At 24.1% G+C, this 19,693-nt stretch overlaps 4 protein-coding genes across 4 annotated transcripts; 2 read left to right on the top strand and 2 right to left on the bottom strand.

The window, feature by feature from the left end:
• Positions 1–3,622: 3,622 nt before the first annotated feature.
• On the bottom strand, positions 3,623–8,707 carry LOC122852859 (cAMP-dependent protein kinase catalytic subunit 1). Its single transcript, XM_044152941.1, has 2 exons — positions 8,039–8,707; positions 3,623–7,880 (listed from the first exon to the last, which is right to left on the bottom strand). Exon 2 carries the CDS (start codon positions 7,167–7,169, stop codon positions 6,108–6,110), a length of 1,062 nt encoding a protein of 353 aa, XP_044008876.1. The 5' UTR covers positions 7,170–7,880; positions 8,039–8,707; the 3' UTR covers positions 3,623–6,107.
• A 296-nt stretch (positions 8,708–9,003) lies between these two features.
• LOC122852860 (cell division cycle protein 20 homolog) lies at positions 9,004–11,323 on the top strand. Its single transcript, XM_044152942.1, has 3 exons — positions 9,004–9,449; positions 9,532–9,683; positions 9,755–11,323. The coding sequence occupies exons 1-3, from the start codon at positions 9,337–9,339 to the stop codon at positions 11,086–11,088; spliced, it is 1,599 nt and encodes a 532-aa protein (XP_044008877.1). The 5' UTR covers positions 9,004–9,336; the 3' UTR covers positions 11,089–11,323.
• Positions 11,324–11,478: 155 nt separating this feature from the next.
• LOC122851051 (protein inturned) lies at positions 11,479–14,368 on the top strand. The gene is made up of 2 exons (XM_044150101.1): positions 11,479–11,679; positions 11,743–14,368. Exons 1-2 carry the CDS (start codon positions 11,552–11,554, stop codon positions 14,366–14,368), a joined length of 2,754 nt encoding a protein of 917 aa, XP_044006036.1. The 5' UTR covers positions 11,479–11,551.
• A 4,115-nt stretch (positions 14,369–18,483) lies between these two features.
• On the bottom strand, positions 18,484–19,512 carry LOC122851052 (F-box only protein 44-like). Its single transcript, XM_044150103.1, has 3 exons — positions 18,973–19,512; positions 18,761–18,904; positions 18,484–18,660 (listed from the first exon to the last, which is right to left on the bottom strand). Exons 1-3 carry the CDS (start codon positions 19,510–19,512, stop codon positions 18,484–18,486), a joined length of 861 nt encoding a protein of 286 aa, XP_044006038.1.
• Between the last annotated feature and the right edge of the window lie 181 nt (positions 19,513–19,693).

The following is a 19,693-nucleotide window of genomic DNA, read 5'->3' on the forward strand; positions in this document are numbered from 1 at the left end:
GCGTGTCGAGACATTTAAATTTATTTAATTTATTTTTTTTTTTTTCACTTATAATTATTATTTTAAATACTCATTGTGTATATGAATTTTATTTAAATTAAAAATTTCTTTAAAATTCATTTTTTAACAATCGACGGCACATCTCGTTTATTTTTTTTTCCATTATTATTAGTCTTTTTTTTCTATTGCATATTTAAAATTGAAAAAAAAAAAAATTATGGCGCCAGGAAGATTAATTAATAATATTTATAATAACAATAATAATAACAATAATAACATTTGTTTAAATAAATAACAATGATATACATAATTTGTGTGGTTTTTTTTAAAATTTATTTCTTGTTTCTTTGCACAGTCGTAAATTGTTGTAATTAATTTTCAATTTTACATAATCCACGTGTCAACAAAATACACATGTTTAAAAAAACACAAAATCAACAAGCATATATATATAATTTTTTTTGTGTTTCATTCAACTTCCTGACAATATTATATATATTGTAAATTTACATATATATATTTTATTTTTTTTCATTTTTAAATTAATCGGAAGATTTATAAAAATTTATATTCATAGAAGAATAATAAATATATTAATTTGATTACAAGTAAATGGATAATAATAATGATTTTTTATTTATATTTGATAAATTTAAAAGCCGCAAGTAAAATTTTTTTATAACGTTAGAAATTTTTTGAATGAATTAACGCGATATGTTGGATGGAGATGTGACGTCGACGTATATATCTCCATATTTTATATAATTTTTTTTTCTTCTCATCAACTTGATGACTTGACCCGAAATACCTGGCACACGGCTCTATCGATTGAATAAACCCACTGGAAGAATAAACCAGTATGTGGATAATAAAATTAGCCGGGTCGATGGAAAACGCTTTTAGAATTTGGATTATTTAAAATCTCTTTCTACCGACAGTTTTTTCAAATTTTTTTTTTTATCATTTTTTCTTATAATATATATATAGCACTATCATCAAATGATTTTTATATATACTTATTTACTTTTCTTTTTTTTTGGACATGCAGTGTGATTGACAATTATGCATATCCTTGATTATGAAAATTGAAAAACGAAAAAAAATTAAAATAATTTAGCTTACTGATATTTTATCATCTCCGCAGTTAAAATTTAATATGCAATTTTATTTTTTAAATATATTTATTTATTTTTTTGTCTCATTTTTAACTCATTAGCACAATGTCACATTTATTATTAATTTCAAATCTAATACATGAAATAAATTCAATCACAAATATATTTTAATTTAATTATTGGAAAAATTATTTTTTATATTTCAATTTTTCATTATTTTTATTTCACTTGCACTATCATTTACACAATTATTCCATATTGATATATATTATATATGTTTACTTTTTTTTATTTAAATTTTATTGTTATTTATTTTAGAAAAAAAAAAAAAAAAAAAACTAAATTGAGTTTGAGGAAAAGAAATATGAATAGAAAAAAAAAAAGAAAAGGAGAAAATTGAAAATAAAAATGCCAGTAATGAGCTGAAATATAATTCTTAAATTTATTTTTATGAATTATATTATTTATCTACACAAATGAATAAAGAGTGTAGGAGGCACTCAATGGTGCTGCGCAAATGATTAATACGTATGGTCAATCTTACATGAATCTTTCATATTTTTTTTTTAATTATTATTATAGTTTTTTTCTTTTTAATTAATATATTTTTCTCCAACGTTTGTTGTTTTTTTTTTTCTATATATAAATACACAAAAGAACGACACTGACATTTTTTACGGCTAGAATCACTCTGATATTTTGTTTGAATAATTAATATATTTTTTTTTTTTAATTAAACTTAATCAAATAATTAATATATTTTTTTTTTTTTTTTTTGTGATAAAAGCCGTGTTTGAGGATACAATGTATTTCATATAGTATTATTTTTGCGCATTGCGCATAAATTGAATCTAAATTTAAACATTTTTCTTATTTTTTTTTTTGTTATATTTTTAAATACAGAATATTTGTATGTATAAAACACAGAAACAATGTACAACAGCTAAAAAAAGAAATTAATATATATTGATTGAACCTTTTTTTTTTTTATAAATTTATTTTTAATTATTTTTAATTGTCGTATACGATTGTGCGGTATATTTATCAACGAAAATTATGGAAAAATGAAGACAAAAAAAAACAACAACAATAGAGTATAAATTTAATTGTCGTTTATTACCCAATAATTTTTTTCACAATACAGAAAATATTAGTTATATATAATTGGGAGAAAGAGAAAAAGATAAAGAAATTTAATTATATATTTAAAAAATAATAATTGATATATAGCTTTAATAGTTGGAGAAAAATAATAATAAAAAAACAAAAAAATTTAATTCACTGGTTTAACAATAAAAATCATATTTTAATAATTAATAATAATATTTTTTTATTCAATTATTATATATATATATTGTATTTACAAAAATTTTGAAAAAAAAAAATAAAATAAAACCACTTATTTTTATCCTTGCGATGATGAAATATTTTGATATATATATTTTTTGGTTTTTTTTTTTTATTCAAATAAATATTTAATCACATATTAAGCCAATACTTTTAAACGGCAAAAAAAAAAAATCTAATATATTATTTAATTATTAATAAAATGTCTATGAGAATTTGATAATTTTTTTTTTTTTTCATTATTATCTTGCTATATTATACAAATATGCAGATACTTTGATCGACTGGCAAAAAAAAAAATTAAAATATTTTTCATGACTCTGTGTATTATACGAGATTCATTTTAATTTTATATAATTTTTTTTTTTCATTTTTACATATGCGCATATTACAAAGAAAGTTTTAATAATATTATTTTTTAATCAGTATTTTTAATCATTTTTATATCATCACGTTTGGAAATTAGAAAAAAAAAAAAAAAATAATGAAAAATAATAATCAGACTAACGTGACCAGATGTACAAGAGAAAAATAAAAAATACTCATTGTTTTTAATTTGTCACTTATTTTCATAAAACTATTTTTTAAACTTTCTACACAGGCTTCTATAATTAAATATCTATTTAATATTTATAAATGTTTTTTTTTATATTTATCTCATGTCAATTGGGAGATTCAAATAATATATATCCAGCAAATATGAGATTATTATTTATATCTACATTTTTTCATTTAAAATAAACAAATTTTTTAAATATTACACAAATAAATAATTAAGTTATATGTATTTACGATTAACACATGGATAAATATTTTTTAATTCATGATGATGACTCGGCAGGACAATGGCAACCGATAGTTTTTATTATTTTTTTAAATTTTTTTTTACCACGATTATAAACAAATTACACTTATCAACAGCATTAATAATAAATAATTTAATCAATGAATTGAAAAAATAAATAAATAAATAATGAAAAAATAAATTTAGAGATGAATTTATTAATGTATTATCAAATAGAGGAGAGAAAACGTCTCTGTGTGTGCGCCAAGCATCAATTTGTTAAAACTTTTTTTTTATAGCTTAGCTGTAAATAATTTTGCTTCGTTTTTTTTTTTTTAATAGATGTGTACATGTATTTTGTGTTTTCATACATACATATATTTTATACGTACGTTTTTTTTTTTAATATATATTTTTGTTATCTTTATTTATTTATTTTTTTTTTTATTTAGCGAGCAACTGTCGAGCTTACGAATCTTAAAATAACCGTCAGTATTTATATGATTTTTATGTACAATAAGTGCCAAGATATTTTTTTTTTTTAAATATAAATTTTACAAGTAAAGCTGATTATACTTTTGCCAAATTGATTTTTTTTTTTTACTTCTGCTTGTTCATTTTATTTGAATAAAAAAATTTTTTATTGTTTCTTATTTTCTCGTACAATCACAGATTGAATGAGATTTTTTTTAAATTAAAAAATACACAATCAACACAGAGATGTTTAGTTTTTTTTTTATCGAGGGTAGAAATTTAAAAGGAGAGTGACAAATATACTGCGATACATAAATAATTTTTTAGCAAATTATTGCCAGACAGACAGGACGATGGCATATTTATAAATATCTATTTTTTTTTTTTTTCTTTGAGGTAGGGAAAAGGTACACTAGACATACTTATACATATTCTAAAATGAAAATTTTGTATTAATATATTATAATAATATTAATATTATTATTTTTTTTCAATTTGTTGATGTTGAATTTTTTTAAATGACACAATAAAATTAAATTTTTTTCTTGCTCATTTTTCTAGCATATGTAAATGAATAAATAATTTTTTTATTCCAAAAAAAAATGTTAATGAAATAAATTAAAAAAATAATCTAAATTATTGATAAATCATTTTCTATTATTTTATTTATTTTCAATTTATCATAAAATTTTTTTTTACGCATGTTTTTTTTTTATTTAAAGCTCTTGATAAAATTGATCACGTATTAATTTATTTTTATTATCAATTAAAATTACCATCGTATGTCTACAGAGATTCACTTAAAAAGCTGGAAAAATTTCATTCATTAACATTTTTTTTTTCTTTCAATATTTAGCATATTGATGCTCACGACACATATCTTTTTTTTTTGTTTTTTTATATTTTTTTTTTCGAAACACTTTTAATTCCTGACAATTGCTATTCAATATATATTTTTTTTTTCAAATTATTTAAATACGCATTGCCCTTGTCACGAACTCAACGATAAAAGGATTTAATGATATATCATAAACAGTATATCATTCACTCTCTTTTTTTTTATTTTTTTCGTTATTTTTTTTCTCTCCTTTATTACTAATCGTAGACACAAACAATGACTGATTATGCAATAAAATAAAAGAGACAAGTGATGATGATGATGACGATAATAGTATAACGAGAAGAAAAAAAAAAAATAAAAAATTATATAAATAAATAAAATAATATATATATTTTTTTGTGAAAAAATAATAATAAATGAGGGGCGTTACTTTTTTTTTATTTTTGTATATTTCATCGATTAACACGATGACGATCTTTGTTCTTCACCTTGGACTCGTGGCAACCTAGTAACGGTTGTTAAATGGATGAACTTGTTGGCATTGTCTGTATTCTAGGATCATTTAAATAGACAAGATTTTTTTTTTTTTTATAAGGTCTCCACATATGCACACATATACAAATACAATACTAGTTTTTGTCACTAAACATATAAATTTCGAAACGTCTCGAGACTATTTTTGAAGTTGGTGTTGATATTTCTTATTATTTTTTATTTTCATTTTCATTTTCATCATATTAAATATATTTTAATTTAAATTTTTTTTTTTTTTTTGCTATTTCAGTCGCTCATTATTATTATTATTATATTTATATATTTTTTTTTTTTACTTAATGGGATTTTATTTTTCATTGATGATTATATTTTTTTTGTTTAAATTATTTTTCCATTATTATTAGCTTTTTAAAATCTTCAGATGATGATGACTAGTTAATAGTTTTATGGATACTTGGATTGGCTTTTAGCAATTATATTATTGATCACAAGTTTATTATTATTTTTTTATTTGATTAAATAAAAAAAAAAAAATCTAAATGATTGATTATTGATTTTTAATAATATATTTTTATTTAATTTGTTAATATATATTATTATTCTGTTGTTGTTGCTGTTGTTGCTGTTGATGTTGATTTATCACTGATTTTTCTTTTGAATATATACTTATATAATTTATTTTAAAAAGGTTTATTTTTTTAAAATTATTTTCGATTGAGTTGTAGAAAGAGAGGGCTGATACTTGGCTGATGATTATTGTTGTGTCATAATATTATTTTATTAATTTCATAATAATAAATTGATGGACAACAACAAAATCATTAATGCACCATGATCGTGGTCCATATTCCATACTCCATAATTCACAGTTGAATTATTAAATTTATAAATTGGTTTAAATGATAAAAAATAATAAATTTCATTGACTTGATATTTTCATCATTGCCATGTGCGATATATAAATGAAATTTTAAACAATAATAAAATTAAAATTTATAATAATAATAATAGGATAATAATAATAATAATAATTTGGTAATTTTGTAACATTTCAAAATTCAGCAAATTCTTTTGCACATTTTTCAGTATTTGAGATTCTCAATGGTTCTTCTTCGTAATCATCAAAATTACTAGTATCACCAGGTCCTTTACATTTTGGTATAAATGGTGCTTCAATTTTTTTTTGAAATACAGCAATCCAATCAGTACTTGCAAACCATTTATGTCCTTTAATATCATTAACACCAGCTTTTAAATTACCATATCTTTTAGTTAAATCAACTTGTAATAAATTACGTAATAAATCTTTTAAATCAGATCCAAAATGTGATGGAAATCTAACTTTACCACTAACAATTTTTTCATATATTTGTATTGGTTGATCAGCAAAAAATGGTGGATAACCAGCAGCCATTTCATAAACTAATACACCAAGTGCCCACCAATCAACAGCTTTATTATAACCTTTACTCAATATTATTTCTGGTGCTAAATATTCTGGTGTACCACATAATGTCCACGTTCTACCTTTAACACGTTTTGCAAAACCAAAATCAGTTACTTTTAAATAACCCTGTGAATCAATTAATAAATTTTCTGGTTTAAGATCACGATATATTAAATCAAGATAATGTAAATATTCAAATGCAAGAACAATTTGTGCAGCATAAAAACGTGAATGTGGCTCTGAAAAACGTCCAACTTTACGTAAATGACTAAACATTTCACCACCTGGTACATATTCAAGTACCATATATAAATTTGAATTATCCTTGAAATGAAAACGTAATGATACGAGAAATGGAAAACTTATTGCTTGTAATATTCTTTTTTCATTTAATGTATGTTCAACTTGTTTTAGTTTAACAACTTTTTGTTTATCAAGTATTTTCATTGCATAATATTCTTTTGTTGGTTTATGTTGTACAATCATAACTCTACCAAATGAACCAGTACCAAGTGTTTTAATACGTTCAAAATCATCAAGTGATGCTGTATTTGTTGGATTTTTTTTCCATTTTTCTTCAAATTCTTCTTTTGCTTGATCAAGAAATTCCTTGACACTTTCAGCAGCATCAACTTTTTTATTTGAACTTGCGGCATTGTTGCCCATTTTACTTGCCGTGCTTGAGCCTGCCAGGGCTCCACGGATATCAAATTTCTTCAGAATTTCTGCGGCTTTATTAACAACAATTTAAATTTTAATTATATATCAATTTTTATTGTTTAAAAAACAACACAACAAAAATTAGAAAAGCACCTGTATTATTATTATTATTATTATTATCACTACTCCCAATCAATCAATCAATACAAGTTGATGTAAAATTTTTTTTTCTTTTATTATTATTATTTACTGATTGATTTATTATTAATATTTATTTATTGATATTTAATGATAAATATACACAACACATTGATGAATTTTTTTTTCCTGTGTGTTTATATATAGATTATTTTTTTTTTTTTTCCAATAATAATTTTGTATGCACATGCGCAAATATACCTTTCTTTTTTATTTATTTATTTATTACTGTTTATGTTTTATTTTTTTTTTTATACTGTTTACTCCAAAAAAAAAATAAATAAATATATATATCTCGTTTTGTTTAAACAAACATATTTAAATAAATTTTTCAATAATAAATAAATGATTATTATCAAATATTTTTTAATTAATAATAAAGCTGTTTAAAATTAATATAAATGGGTCAACACTCCTCGTCTGCACCTTGCGCCATCTTTCCTGTCAATTACAACTGTCACTGTTCCTTTTGGTCACCACCAACACAAAATATTCACTATCTCTTTATTCACCAACACACTGTCAACACATAAATCACTAATTAACAAATAAATATATATTAATTTAAAAACAATAACAACACATAAAATTTAATTTCAATAAATAGTTTCACTCTTTTTTTTTTTAATTTTTTATATTGTGTTTCTATGATAACATCAATAGCTAATTTAATTTACCTGTCTGTCAAAATATTGTCAGGCACAAAATTCCGTAGAGACAATTTATACTTAAATTGTCGTAATTAATTAATTTAACTAAATTTTTATTATTATTATTATTGTTGGTGTGTATGTAATATAATGATTTATTAAAACTGGAGTTTTAAACCAGCTGAAGACGACGAGTTTATTACACTGATGATAAATACACACTCAACTGACGGCCACCGTCAAAACCAACACTTATTACACACAAATACGTAGATCCTCTAAATTCACATATGTGTGTATACACAAATACACTGTCTCTCTCTTTTTTTATTTTTTTTTTCACTTTGACAATTATATATTTTTCTTGTCACAACAAAAACTATCCAGTATGTAAAAATTTATTTATATATTTTTTTGTTTTCATTAATTAATTATTATTAACAATTAGAGAAAAAAAACAAAATGATGTATGTATTGTTATATATGTGTAAAAAAAAAACAAAACAAGTTTTAAAAAAAAAAAAAAAACAATCCTTTTTGTAAATTAATAGTGGGGCGCAAGACTTTTCCTTTAAGATGGCCGCCCGAGTCTGTTTGTGTCCCAGATTTCGCGGAGAATGCGAAAATGGATGAGGTCTTTTCGAAAGAACCTGTACTGTCAGCCTCGAATGAAGAGAGACCTCGGAGAGTAACACTCTCGCGCACACACACATCAACAAATAACCCACCTTGTTTTTATGTATGTGTGTGTGTGCGCGAGTTAACTATTCTATGAAATTAAATAATAATAATAATGTTAATTAAAAATAATAATAGTAGTATACAAAATGGCGGTTGTGTCAGTATTAATTTACCGACATGTGGTAACTAGGTTTTATATTTTTTTTTGTATTTTGATTGGCTAAAAAGATTGACCAATCATTCACAAAAATAAACGCCCTCTATTGTTGTTGTTATTATTGTATTTTAAATTTTTAACGGTTAGAAAACAGGTTAGAAAAGGAGAAAAAAAAAATTATTAAACCGTTTTGCTTGGAGTTGACATTTTTCAACGTGTTTTCAAGTCAATGACTATTTTATTATTAAATAATTAATTTTATTAATTGAATTATTTTATAAATAATTTAGCTTAAATTGCTTGGTTATTATATTTTTTTTTTTTCGAAAAGAAAATACAATTTTTTTTTCGAGATAAACAGAGAGAAAGCGTCTCTTTTTTGTTTAATTAAAAATTAATATTTTTATCAATTAAATATTGTGAGGATTTAATTGACATTAATTTTTAATTTTAAATATAAATTATTGACACAACAACAACAACAACAATGTCTCATTTGAGGTATCAAAAAGAATTGAGTAACATAACCCGCATGGATGATGCTATTAAAGGACCTTTACCAAGATGGCAAAAAAAATGTTTAGAAAATTCAAGTTCAAGGTATGTTTATCATTATTTATTTACAAATTTTATATATTTATTTTTGTGATATTGTATTGTTTATTTTTCTTTTTTATTTTAGCATCAATGTTAGTATGAGTAATATGACCTTAAATAATTCAAGAAAACCATCAAATAATTCAATTGCAAATATACCAACTGGTAAAACACCAACAAAACGTACTGAATTAAAAGTTAAAAAAACACCAAATAAAAGTGCTAAAAAATCACCAAGTAAGTAAATAAATATATAAAATAAATATATAAAAATTAAATTATATAATAAAAATAAATAATACCAACAGGTCGTTCAACAACTCCAACAAGTGGTGCTGATAGATTTATACCTTCAAGATCAACAACAAATTTTGACTATGCTTATCACAAGCTACAACAACACAACAACAATAATAATAATACTGATCAAGAAAGTGAAAAATCTGATAATACAAGTCCATCAAAAAAAGAAATGCAACGTTTAATTAGTGAAAATATACATGGTACAGATATTAGTAATATGAGAGTATTGTCATATGCAAATAAAGCACCAGCACCACCAGAAGGTTATCAAAATCCATTACGTGTTGTTTATAGTCAAACTAAAACACCAGCAAGTGTTAAAACATCAAGTCGTTATATACCACAAGCACCAGATCGTATACTTGATGCACCAGAAATTGTTGATGATTATTATTTAAATTTAATTGATTGGTCGCCAGAAAATATATTAGCTGTTGCACTTGCTGGTAATGTTTATTTATGGAATGCAGCAACAGGTACAATTGAACAATTATTTGAACTTGATGGTAATGATTATGTATGTTCAGTATCATGGATACAAGAAGGACCATATTTAGCTGTTGGTTTAACAAGTGGTAATACTGAATTATGGGATTGTAGTCAAATGAAACGTGTACGTATTATGAATGGACATGCATCACGTGTTGGTTCATTAGCATGGAATGGTCATGTTATAACAAGTGGATGTAGATCTGGACAAATAATACATCATGATGTTAGACAAAGAGAACATATTATTGCAACAATACCAAATGCACATGCACAAGAAGTATGTGGTTTAAAATGGTCACCAGATGGTAAATATTTAGCAAGTGGTGGTAATGATAATATGTTACAAATATGGCCAACAGTTAGTGGACAAAATCATACACATACACAACCAATATATTCATTTAATCAACATCAAGCTGCTGTTAAAGCACTTGCATGGTGTCCATGGCAAACAAATATATTAGCAAGTGGTGGTGGTACTGCTGATAGAACAATACGTTTTTGGAATTGTAATAATGGAACATGTTTAAATACCATTGATACACAATCACAAGTATGCTCATTATTATGGTCAACAACATATAAAGAAATTATATCTGGTCATGGTTATGCACAATGTCAATTAACAATATGGAAATATCCATCAATGAATAAAGTTGCTGAATTAACTGGACATACTAGTCGTGTATTACATCTTGCAATGTCACCAGATGGTACAACTGTATTGAGTGCTGGTGCTGATGAAACATTACGTTTATGGAAATGTTTTCAACCAGATCCACACAAGAAAAAAGAAACAACTGAAATTAAATCTGTTGCATCAAAACTCAAACAATCTATACGATAATCTCTCTCTCTAGCTTTTTCAATTGATCATCATTTAATTTATTATTATTTTTATTTTTTGTATTTGTAATTGATTGGTTTTTTTTTTTTTTCAATGACTTTCATGTAGTTATTATATATTAAAATTGCAAATAAATAAACAATTTTTTGAATGTTAGATTTAAGTTAAATGCTCAGATAATTTTGAGTATATATTTTCATTTTTTTTTTTTAAATAAAACAATGCATTCCTTGAATTTTATTTGTTTAAATTTTTTTATTATCAACCTGATCAAGCTGATGATGGTGACTTAATCCCCTCCATTTTATTTCTTTTTTTTTTTTCTTTTTGCTCTCCCACCTTCATTTCTTTTTTATTTTTATTATTATATCCTTTATAATGATGATGTTTCAAGACGCTCAGGTGAGCCTCTTGTCTGTCGTGTTGTTGTTGTTGTCGTTATAAAAAAATAAAAACAAGTGCAATGAGTGTTTCTGATAGTAAAAATTTGTTAAAACAAGAAGATCGTAAAATGACAAAAGAAAATGAAGATGACTGGTGGGAAAGTGATGATGAATCTAGTTGTGAATCATATTATTCAGACTCTGGAAGGTAAGCATTATAAAAAAAAATCAAATAATTAATTTTAATAATTTTATTTGTCAATTTTTACAGTTCAATTGCTGAATGGGAAACTGAAATTGGTGCACATGGTGAAGTTTTTTATATTGAATCATATCCAGATGATAATAAAAAACAACAACAACAACAAATTGAACCTGTTGAATCACCAGTACAAGAATTAAATAGACGTCGTAGTACAAGAGCCGGTAAATTAATGAGATTAATTAGAAGAAGAGAAAGTAAACGTTACAGTACAAGAATTAAAAAAACAAATAAAAATATTGATAATACAACAAATAATATAACAAATAAAGAAGTAAAATTTCATGATTATCAAGCTGGTGAAATAAGACATGTATTACTATCAATTGATCCAGATAAATGTAAAAAATTAGGACGTCGTGCAACACTATGTGAAGCTTATCTTGGTATAATACCTGGTACATTTTCTGATAAAATTCGTGTTATGGTTTCTGGTTTTATTCCAAATAATGATATTATTAAAAATAAAAATATTAAAATTGGTGATTGGTTAAAAAGTATTGATGAACATGAAATAACAACTGATAATTTAGAATTACTATTATCAAATATAATAAAACCATGTTGTGTTAAATTAGAATTACAAAGAGTTGCTGGTGTTGAAGTTACTGTTGAAGAATCATCATTATTAAATATACCAAAAAAATCAGCAAGAGTAAAAAGACTTATTGATAAAAAAGACAGTAATAAATTAGCTGAAATATTATTAAATTATTCATTTAGTGTATTATATTTAAATACAAATGATCTTGAAGAAAATGGAGCTGAATATCAGGGTGTTGTTTATGCTTATCCAAAAAAAAATAATAAACCACATTCATTATTATGTACATCAAGAGGTGCATTTATAACACTTAATCATCTTTCACCTGATACATTTGGCTCAACTCCATCAAGTACAACAATAAAATATAATAATGAAATAATTAATATATTTTATTTATCAGCTAATAATGATAATAAAGAATTATTATTAATATCAATACCAGATAAATATTATAGTCTTGATGAATCAACAAAATTAATTAATAATATTATACGTTATTTAAATTATATTTATAAAAATATAAATTTAGCATTTGCAGAAATTAATCATGATTATTTAAATCATTTTTTTACATTGCTATTTTCATGTATTATTAATATTACAATTGATAATGATGATGATCCAACAATTAAAAAAAATATATTTGAATTTGAAAGTATTATTGAAGCTGCACATTTTATTAATTTACCAAAAGATGCTAAAATACAAATTGATGCTGCATTAAATGAAATGGAAGCTATGGATTATCGTGATTGGAATGAAGATCCAATGGATTGTCAACGTCTTTATACTATTCTTGGTAGTTGTATTTATCATAAAAGTTATTTATTATCAAGTCATTTACCTTGTGATGATTTACTTGATATAAATTCATTTTTACGTCTCAATGGACTTTTAAATCTTGTTGAAAATGAATCAATTAAATCAATGGTTATATGGAGAAAAATTTATCCAACATTAATAAATAAATTAACAGCTGATAATAAAATACTAACATCAAATGGTAAATATTTTATATTAATTGTTGGTTTTGATAATGATTTATTAGCAGTATTAGTTGAGTCTGGTGGATGTACAACATTACCAGATGACAATGAAGGACCAGATGTTTTTTATGTTGAAGAAGCACAAGAAACATTAAAACATATACAAAAAATTGGTATATCAAATCTTGCTGATAAATGGATATCATCAAATACACGTCCTGAAACAATTGATGTTAATGATAAAAATTCTACAAGTATTAAATCAACAATAACAGATAATTTACTTGGTTTTATAAAATCAAATGATAATAATCAAACAACAACAGTTAAAATTAATAATTCAACACCAAAAGTACCAGAGGTAACATCAATATTAAAAAAAAAAAGTCCAGAACAAAGTCCAATAATGTCGGGATCATCAATTTATTCATTACAAACATCAGAAGATTCAATAAGTCAAGGTACAAGTGCTGTTAGTGAAATAAGTGATGATACTATTGGTCCGATACTTGGTAGACGAGCAACAAGAGAAATGTATCAAACATCATCTAAAAATTCTGATGACAGTGATGATGATGATGATGGTGGTGATGATACATCAGACGTTGATAATTACAGAAATGATAGTCAAACTTGTACATTAAATTTATCAGATATACGTGAAAATCTTTTAAATCAAGCTGAATATATTGCACCAATAAAATTAACAGCTGGATTAAAAAATTCATTATTTCATTTTGTTCATCTTGATTCACTTGAAGGCTTGCTATTATCATCAAGAATTATTAATAATTCAAATAAAAATTCTGATATTATAGCAATTTTTAATAAAACAGCTCATTGTATTCATAAATTATTTAATAATTCAGTGAGATTTAAAAATATGATTAATACTGAAGTTGATAAAACATTGATTAACAAAAATCTTGTTGCAATTAAAGAACATGGAATATTATTTGAACTTGGTGATTTAACATTTTGGGTTGTTGGAAGATTATATGCAGCTCCAAATATTACAGAATTTTATGTTTGTTATCAAGATACAACACCGCAAAATCTTGTTGAAATGGCATTTAGATTAAATGAAATTTCAAATTATTAATTTAAATATATAAGAAATATTGATAGTTTATATTTAAAAAATTTATAAATATATTTTTATTATAATTATTACTTAAAAATATTGACAATTTAATAAAAAAAAGTTGGTTAAAAATTGATTATACTTGTTGATTTTGATGGGGAATTTTTGTCTTTAAATAAATATACTTGTAGCTACTAATTTTTATAAATTAAAAATACCCTCTATGATGCCACAAGTCTGTTTCTCCATCAATAAGTCTATATCATGAAAATTAAAATTATCTAAAGTCTTATTTTCATTACAAGAAAACGTATAGATCATCTGTAAAATGTTGAACAATCCCATCTGCAACTGCACTATTATCTAATCTATAAAATTAAAATTAATTTGCATCATTTTTATATTTTTATTTTGTGAATACTAAAAATACGTATCTCAATTTAGTATTCATCTAAAATTCCTGGTGAAAATTCCACAAAGTAATAAAGCTTATGACTCGTCAAAGAAATTCATTATTTTATTTTTTTGATTTACTCAAAGGTTTATTATAGTCAAAAATAATAATTAATAATTAAAATAAAAACCCAGATGAAATAACTTTTAATAAAACATCTAATTGTATTCACAAATTTTTCAATATAACAATGTAAATATATTTTTTAATTTTATAATAATATTACTTAAAAATTTTAAAACATCAAGATGCAAATTATTAATTAGTCATTGATGATAACAAATGGTCATAGTGTACATTAATAGTAATAGATGCTCCTGCCATTTTACTTCCATTAAGTCCAAATTTATCTCTACCACCATGTTGAAAAAAAATCTTTCTCAGTCCTGGTCCATAATTTTTAAATTCAAAAGAAACCTTTAACATAATAAATGTTAATATCCCTTAATCAATATTTAAAGATAAAATATACCCATAGCTATAGCTTATAACCGTAATAATATTTTTTTTTTTAATTAAAAATACACTTACATAACGCCAAGTGTTTTGTTCTTCGACAATAAGTGTATTTTCGAAATTAAAATTAGCCATAAATTTACCATCACGATTAATAAGAGTTACATGACATTTATATAACGTTGGAGAATTCCTTTTACAAATGTACCATTCACCAAACTGCTTAAAAATTGCATATATATAGCTTTATATTTTCATTTGTAAAAATAAAAATGTTATATATTTTTGGTACCTTAATTGGTGGCTGAAATTTATCTAAATATGCCGGTGAAAAACCTTCAGAAATTAAATTTATCAATTGAAGTTTTGATGACATATTAAATGATGTACTAAAACATCGTTGTTTATCATCAAATTGGGCCTCTTTTGGTAATTCTGGTACACCCCTTGGTGGCTCTTCAACAATCCATTCATCACCTCGACAATTAAACCACCGTGAAATACGCCAATTGGCCAATTGTTCTTGACCAGAATGATTTTTTATTATATTTTTATTAATCGGTTTTTTATGACAAATTTGGTAATATACTTTCCATGACACTTCCTCAATTAAATGAAGTGATTTACCAACAATCAATTCACTCTTTTTATGCCATATGTAATTTCGAATTAAATTTTTCCAATCTTGGGATACAATTTGACAATTAACAAGTGATTTGTAATCAACAAAATAAATTAGTATTTGTGAAATGATTTCCACGGGTATAGATTTATCACAAATCAATAGACCATTGTTGTTTTTTTCTTCATACTCCATTTGGTCTTCATCATCAATATGATCCATTTTTTTTTTTCTGTAAATTTTTAAATATACAATTAATCAAGTAATCCACTGTTTTAAAATTATATTACTATAGTACATTAACCAACCAGTCAGGTGAAATGAAAAATAAAAAAATAACTCACTTGTGCTTGATAGACTTATATACTTTTATGATGAAGAAAAAAAAAATTCGGTTGACTATTTTCTTGCTCATAAATAGCCGATTATGCCTGGGAAATTGTTGAATCATTATAGATAAAAAAAAAAAATTTACACGACACGTAGATCGTGTTATTGTTTTTGTATACACTTGTCACTAGTAAATTTTTGTATTTGTTGTCCTAAAAAAATGGTGGATCACGTTCCATATTGTCGGGTCTTCAATTTATTTATTGAGAAACACCAAATGATGTTTTGACAATTTTTATAATTTTCTAAAATATAATTAATACTGAAGTTGATAGGACATTGATTAACAAAAATATTTTTACAAGTAAAAAACATGAAATATTATTTGAACTTGGTGATTTAACATCTTGGGTTGTTTGGGTTAAATAAAAGCTGGGAATTGTTAATTTAAAAAATTTTAAAAAAATGAAAATTCATTATTAACAAATGCATCAATATATTTTTATTATAAATATCATTTTTAAAATTTTAAAAAATCAACAAAAGATCATTTTTCTTTATAAATAATTTGTTAAAAATTAATGAATTTGTATTCATTTTAATAGTTAAAATTTTAATTTTCATTTTGTCCTCACATACTTTTGATAATAACATATGCTCCAGTCATTTTACATCCACCAGCTGAGGGCCGTGAATGTCCTTCATGTTGAAAGACAATTTTTCTTAAACCAGGTCCATAATTTTTAAATTCATGAGAAACCTATTGAACATAAAATATACAGTGATAAATTAGTCAATTATATTAAAAAGTAACAGAACCCAGTAATTTTTTTGTAATTAAAAAATACTTACATGTTGCCATGTACATTTTTTTTCCTCACTTATTGTTCCATTAAAAAAAAAAGTATCTAGAGTTTTATTTCTTTCACCAAGAAGACGTACAGAGCATTTGTAATTTGCTGGACGATCTGTGCTACAAGTGTACCACTCTCCAATCTATAAAAACACAATTAACAATCAATATTTTTCTATCGTAAATATCAAAAATGTCTATTTTAAATATTAAAAATGCGTATACCTCAATTAAAGGATGATAATTATCAAAAAATTCTGATGAAAGTCCTGTATTATCTAAATGAATAACTTGACGTTTTACAGAATTATGAGAAGCTGTTACAAAACAACATTGTTTATCATCAAATTGAGCCTCTTTTGGTATTTCTAGTACACCACTTATTGGTGGTTTCTCAACAGTCCAACCCTCACGACCCTGACAAATGAATAACCAATCATCTAAATTATCTTTTCCAGAATAATTTTTTATTAAATTCCTATTAAATGGTTTTTTATGACAAATTTGATAATAAACTATCCATGACATGTCTGTGATTAAACACAGTGATTGGCCAACAATTAATTCACTTTTTCTACGCCATATATAATCTTGAATTAAATTATTCCAATGTTTACAGACAACTTGACAATTAACAAGTGATTTATAATCAACATACTGAATTAATATCTGTGAAATTACTTCTTCAGGTATATATTTATCACTCATCAATAGACCATTGTTGTCAATTTGATTATTATCAATATGAGACCACGATTGACCCATTGTTTTCTGTAAATATTTTTTAAAAATATAATTAAATTACGTAATTGAGTATTTTAAAATTAATCTAGCAATAGTTTTACAATGTCACCTGGTTATATACCACGTGAATTGAGAAAAAAAAACAACCTCAATAGTTAATAATTAACATGACTACGTACCTAATAGATATTTGCTTTTTGTCTGCTGTTGATCTTTTATTGATGAGTCAATGAAGGTGCGTAAAATTAATTGTTAAATTATAAAATAAAATTTCATGCAGTAAAAAAAACGATGATGAGCGACGAATGTCTTATTAATTAATGGCAGCACGTGCATTAACACATAGTGGACAGCTTGATGAATCATCATAGATTAAAAAAGGAAAAAAAAAAAAAAATGTACGCGGCATCTAAAACACGTATACACGATGACGGAAATCATGATAGTTATTTTTCACCGCACTAGAATCTATAGATACCGATAAATTTCTATATTCCCTGTCGTAAAAAAGTCATCAGGATTATATCAATACATTTTTACAAAATAAAATACATTTTGAATCTCAATAAGTCAATGAAAAAAGAATTATTGTATTGTTTCTTTATAAATAATTAATTAATTTTTATTTTTTTTTATTTGCATCAACATATGTTTAATTTAAATGATATAAAAATTTAATTATCAGTTGTTGATTGTGGTAGTGATTTTTTTCCATCAGATAATTTGATAATAGCATATGCTCCTGTCATTTTGCTACCATAGTGTCCAGCCCAACTCTGTTGGTCTTTTCCTTCATGTTGAAATACAATCTTCCTTAATCCAGGTCCAAAATTTTTAAATTCATGGGACATCTTTACAAAATAATAATAAATTAATTAATTAATTATCAAAATAAATAAAATATAGCTTTTAAAATAAACCTGATAAATTTGTACAAATAAAAATACATACATGATGCCAAATATTTTGTGTGTTTCCAGTCATTGTATGATCAAAATTAAAAGTATCAATTGTCTTATTTTTGTCATCAAGAAGACGTATGGAGCATTTGTAAGATGCTAGACAATCAGATCTGCAACTGTACCATTCTCCAATCTATAAAATGACAATTAATTATTAATATTTTCATATTTTTCTTATTTGTAAATGATAAAAACACATACATCAATTGAAAGCTGATAATTATCTAAAATTTCTGGTAAAAATCCTTGAGAAACTAAAGAAATAGCTTGACGTTTTATACAAGGAGAATATGATGTAACAAAACAACGTTGTTTGTCATCAAATTGAGCTTCACTTGGTAATTCTGGGACACCAATTGGTGGTTCTTCAACAATCCACTTATCACCACCTTGCAGAATTACTTTCCAATGTTTTAATTGTTCTTGACCCGAATGATTTTTTATTAAATTTTTATTAAATGGATTTTTATGAATTATTTGATAATAAACTATCCATGGTATGTCCGTGATTGAACAAAGTGATTGGCCAACAATTAATTCACTTTTTCTACGCCATATATAATTGTGAATTAAATATTTCCAATGTTTACAGACAAGTTGACAATTTAAAAGTGATTTATAATCAACAAAATAAATTAGTATTTTTGAAAGGAGTTCCTCAGGTATATATTTATCACAAATTAGTAAACCGTTGTTGTTGTTTTCCTCATACTCCATTTGATTTTCATTATCAATTGCCATCGATTCCATTTTTTTTTTTCTGTGAATTTTTAAAAATAATTTATAATTAAATTTATCAGCTATTTGTAAATTAAACTTGTAGATGTTTTAGAATGTCACGTGGTTATAACACGTGTTTTGAGAAAAATAATAAAATATTAAATTGCAAATAATTAATACAACCACGTACCTGATAAATTAG

This window comes from Aphidius gifuensis, linkage group LG3 (genome assembly GCF_014905175.1).
Source record: "Aphidius gifuensis isolate YNYX2018 linkage group LG3, ASM1490517v1, whole genome shotgun sequence".
Lineage (NCBI taxonomy): Eukaryota > Metazoa > Arthropoda > Insecta > Hymenoptera > Braconidae > Aphidius > Aphidius gifuensis.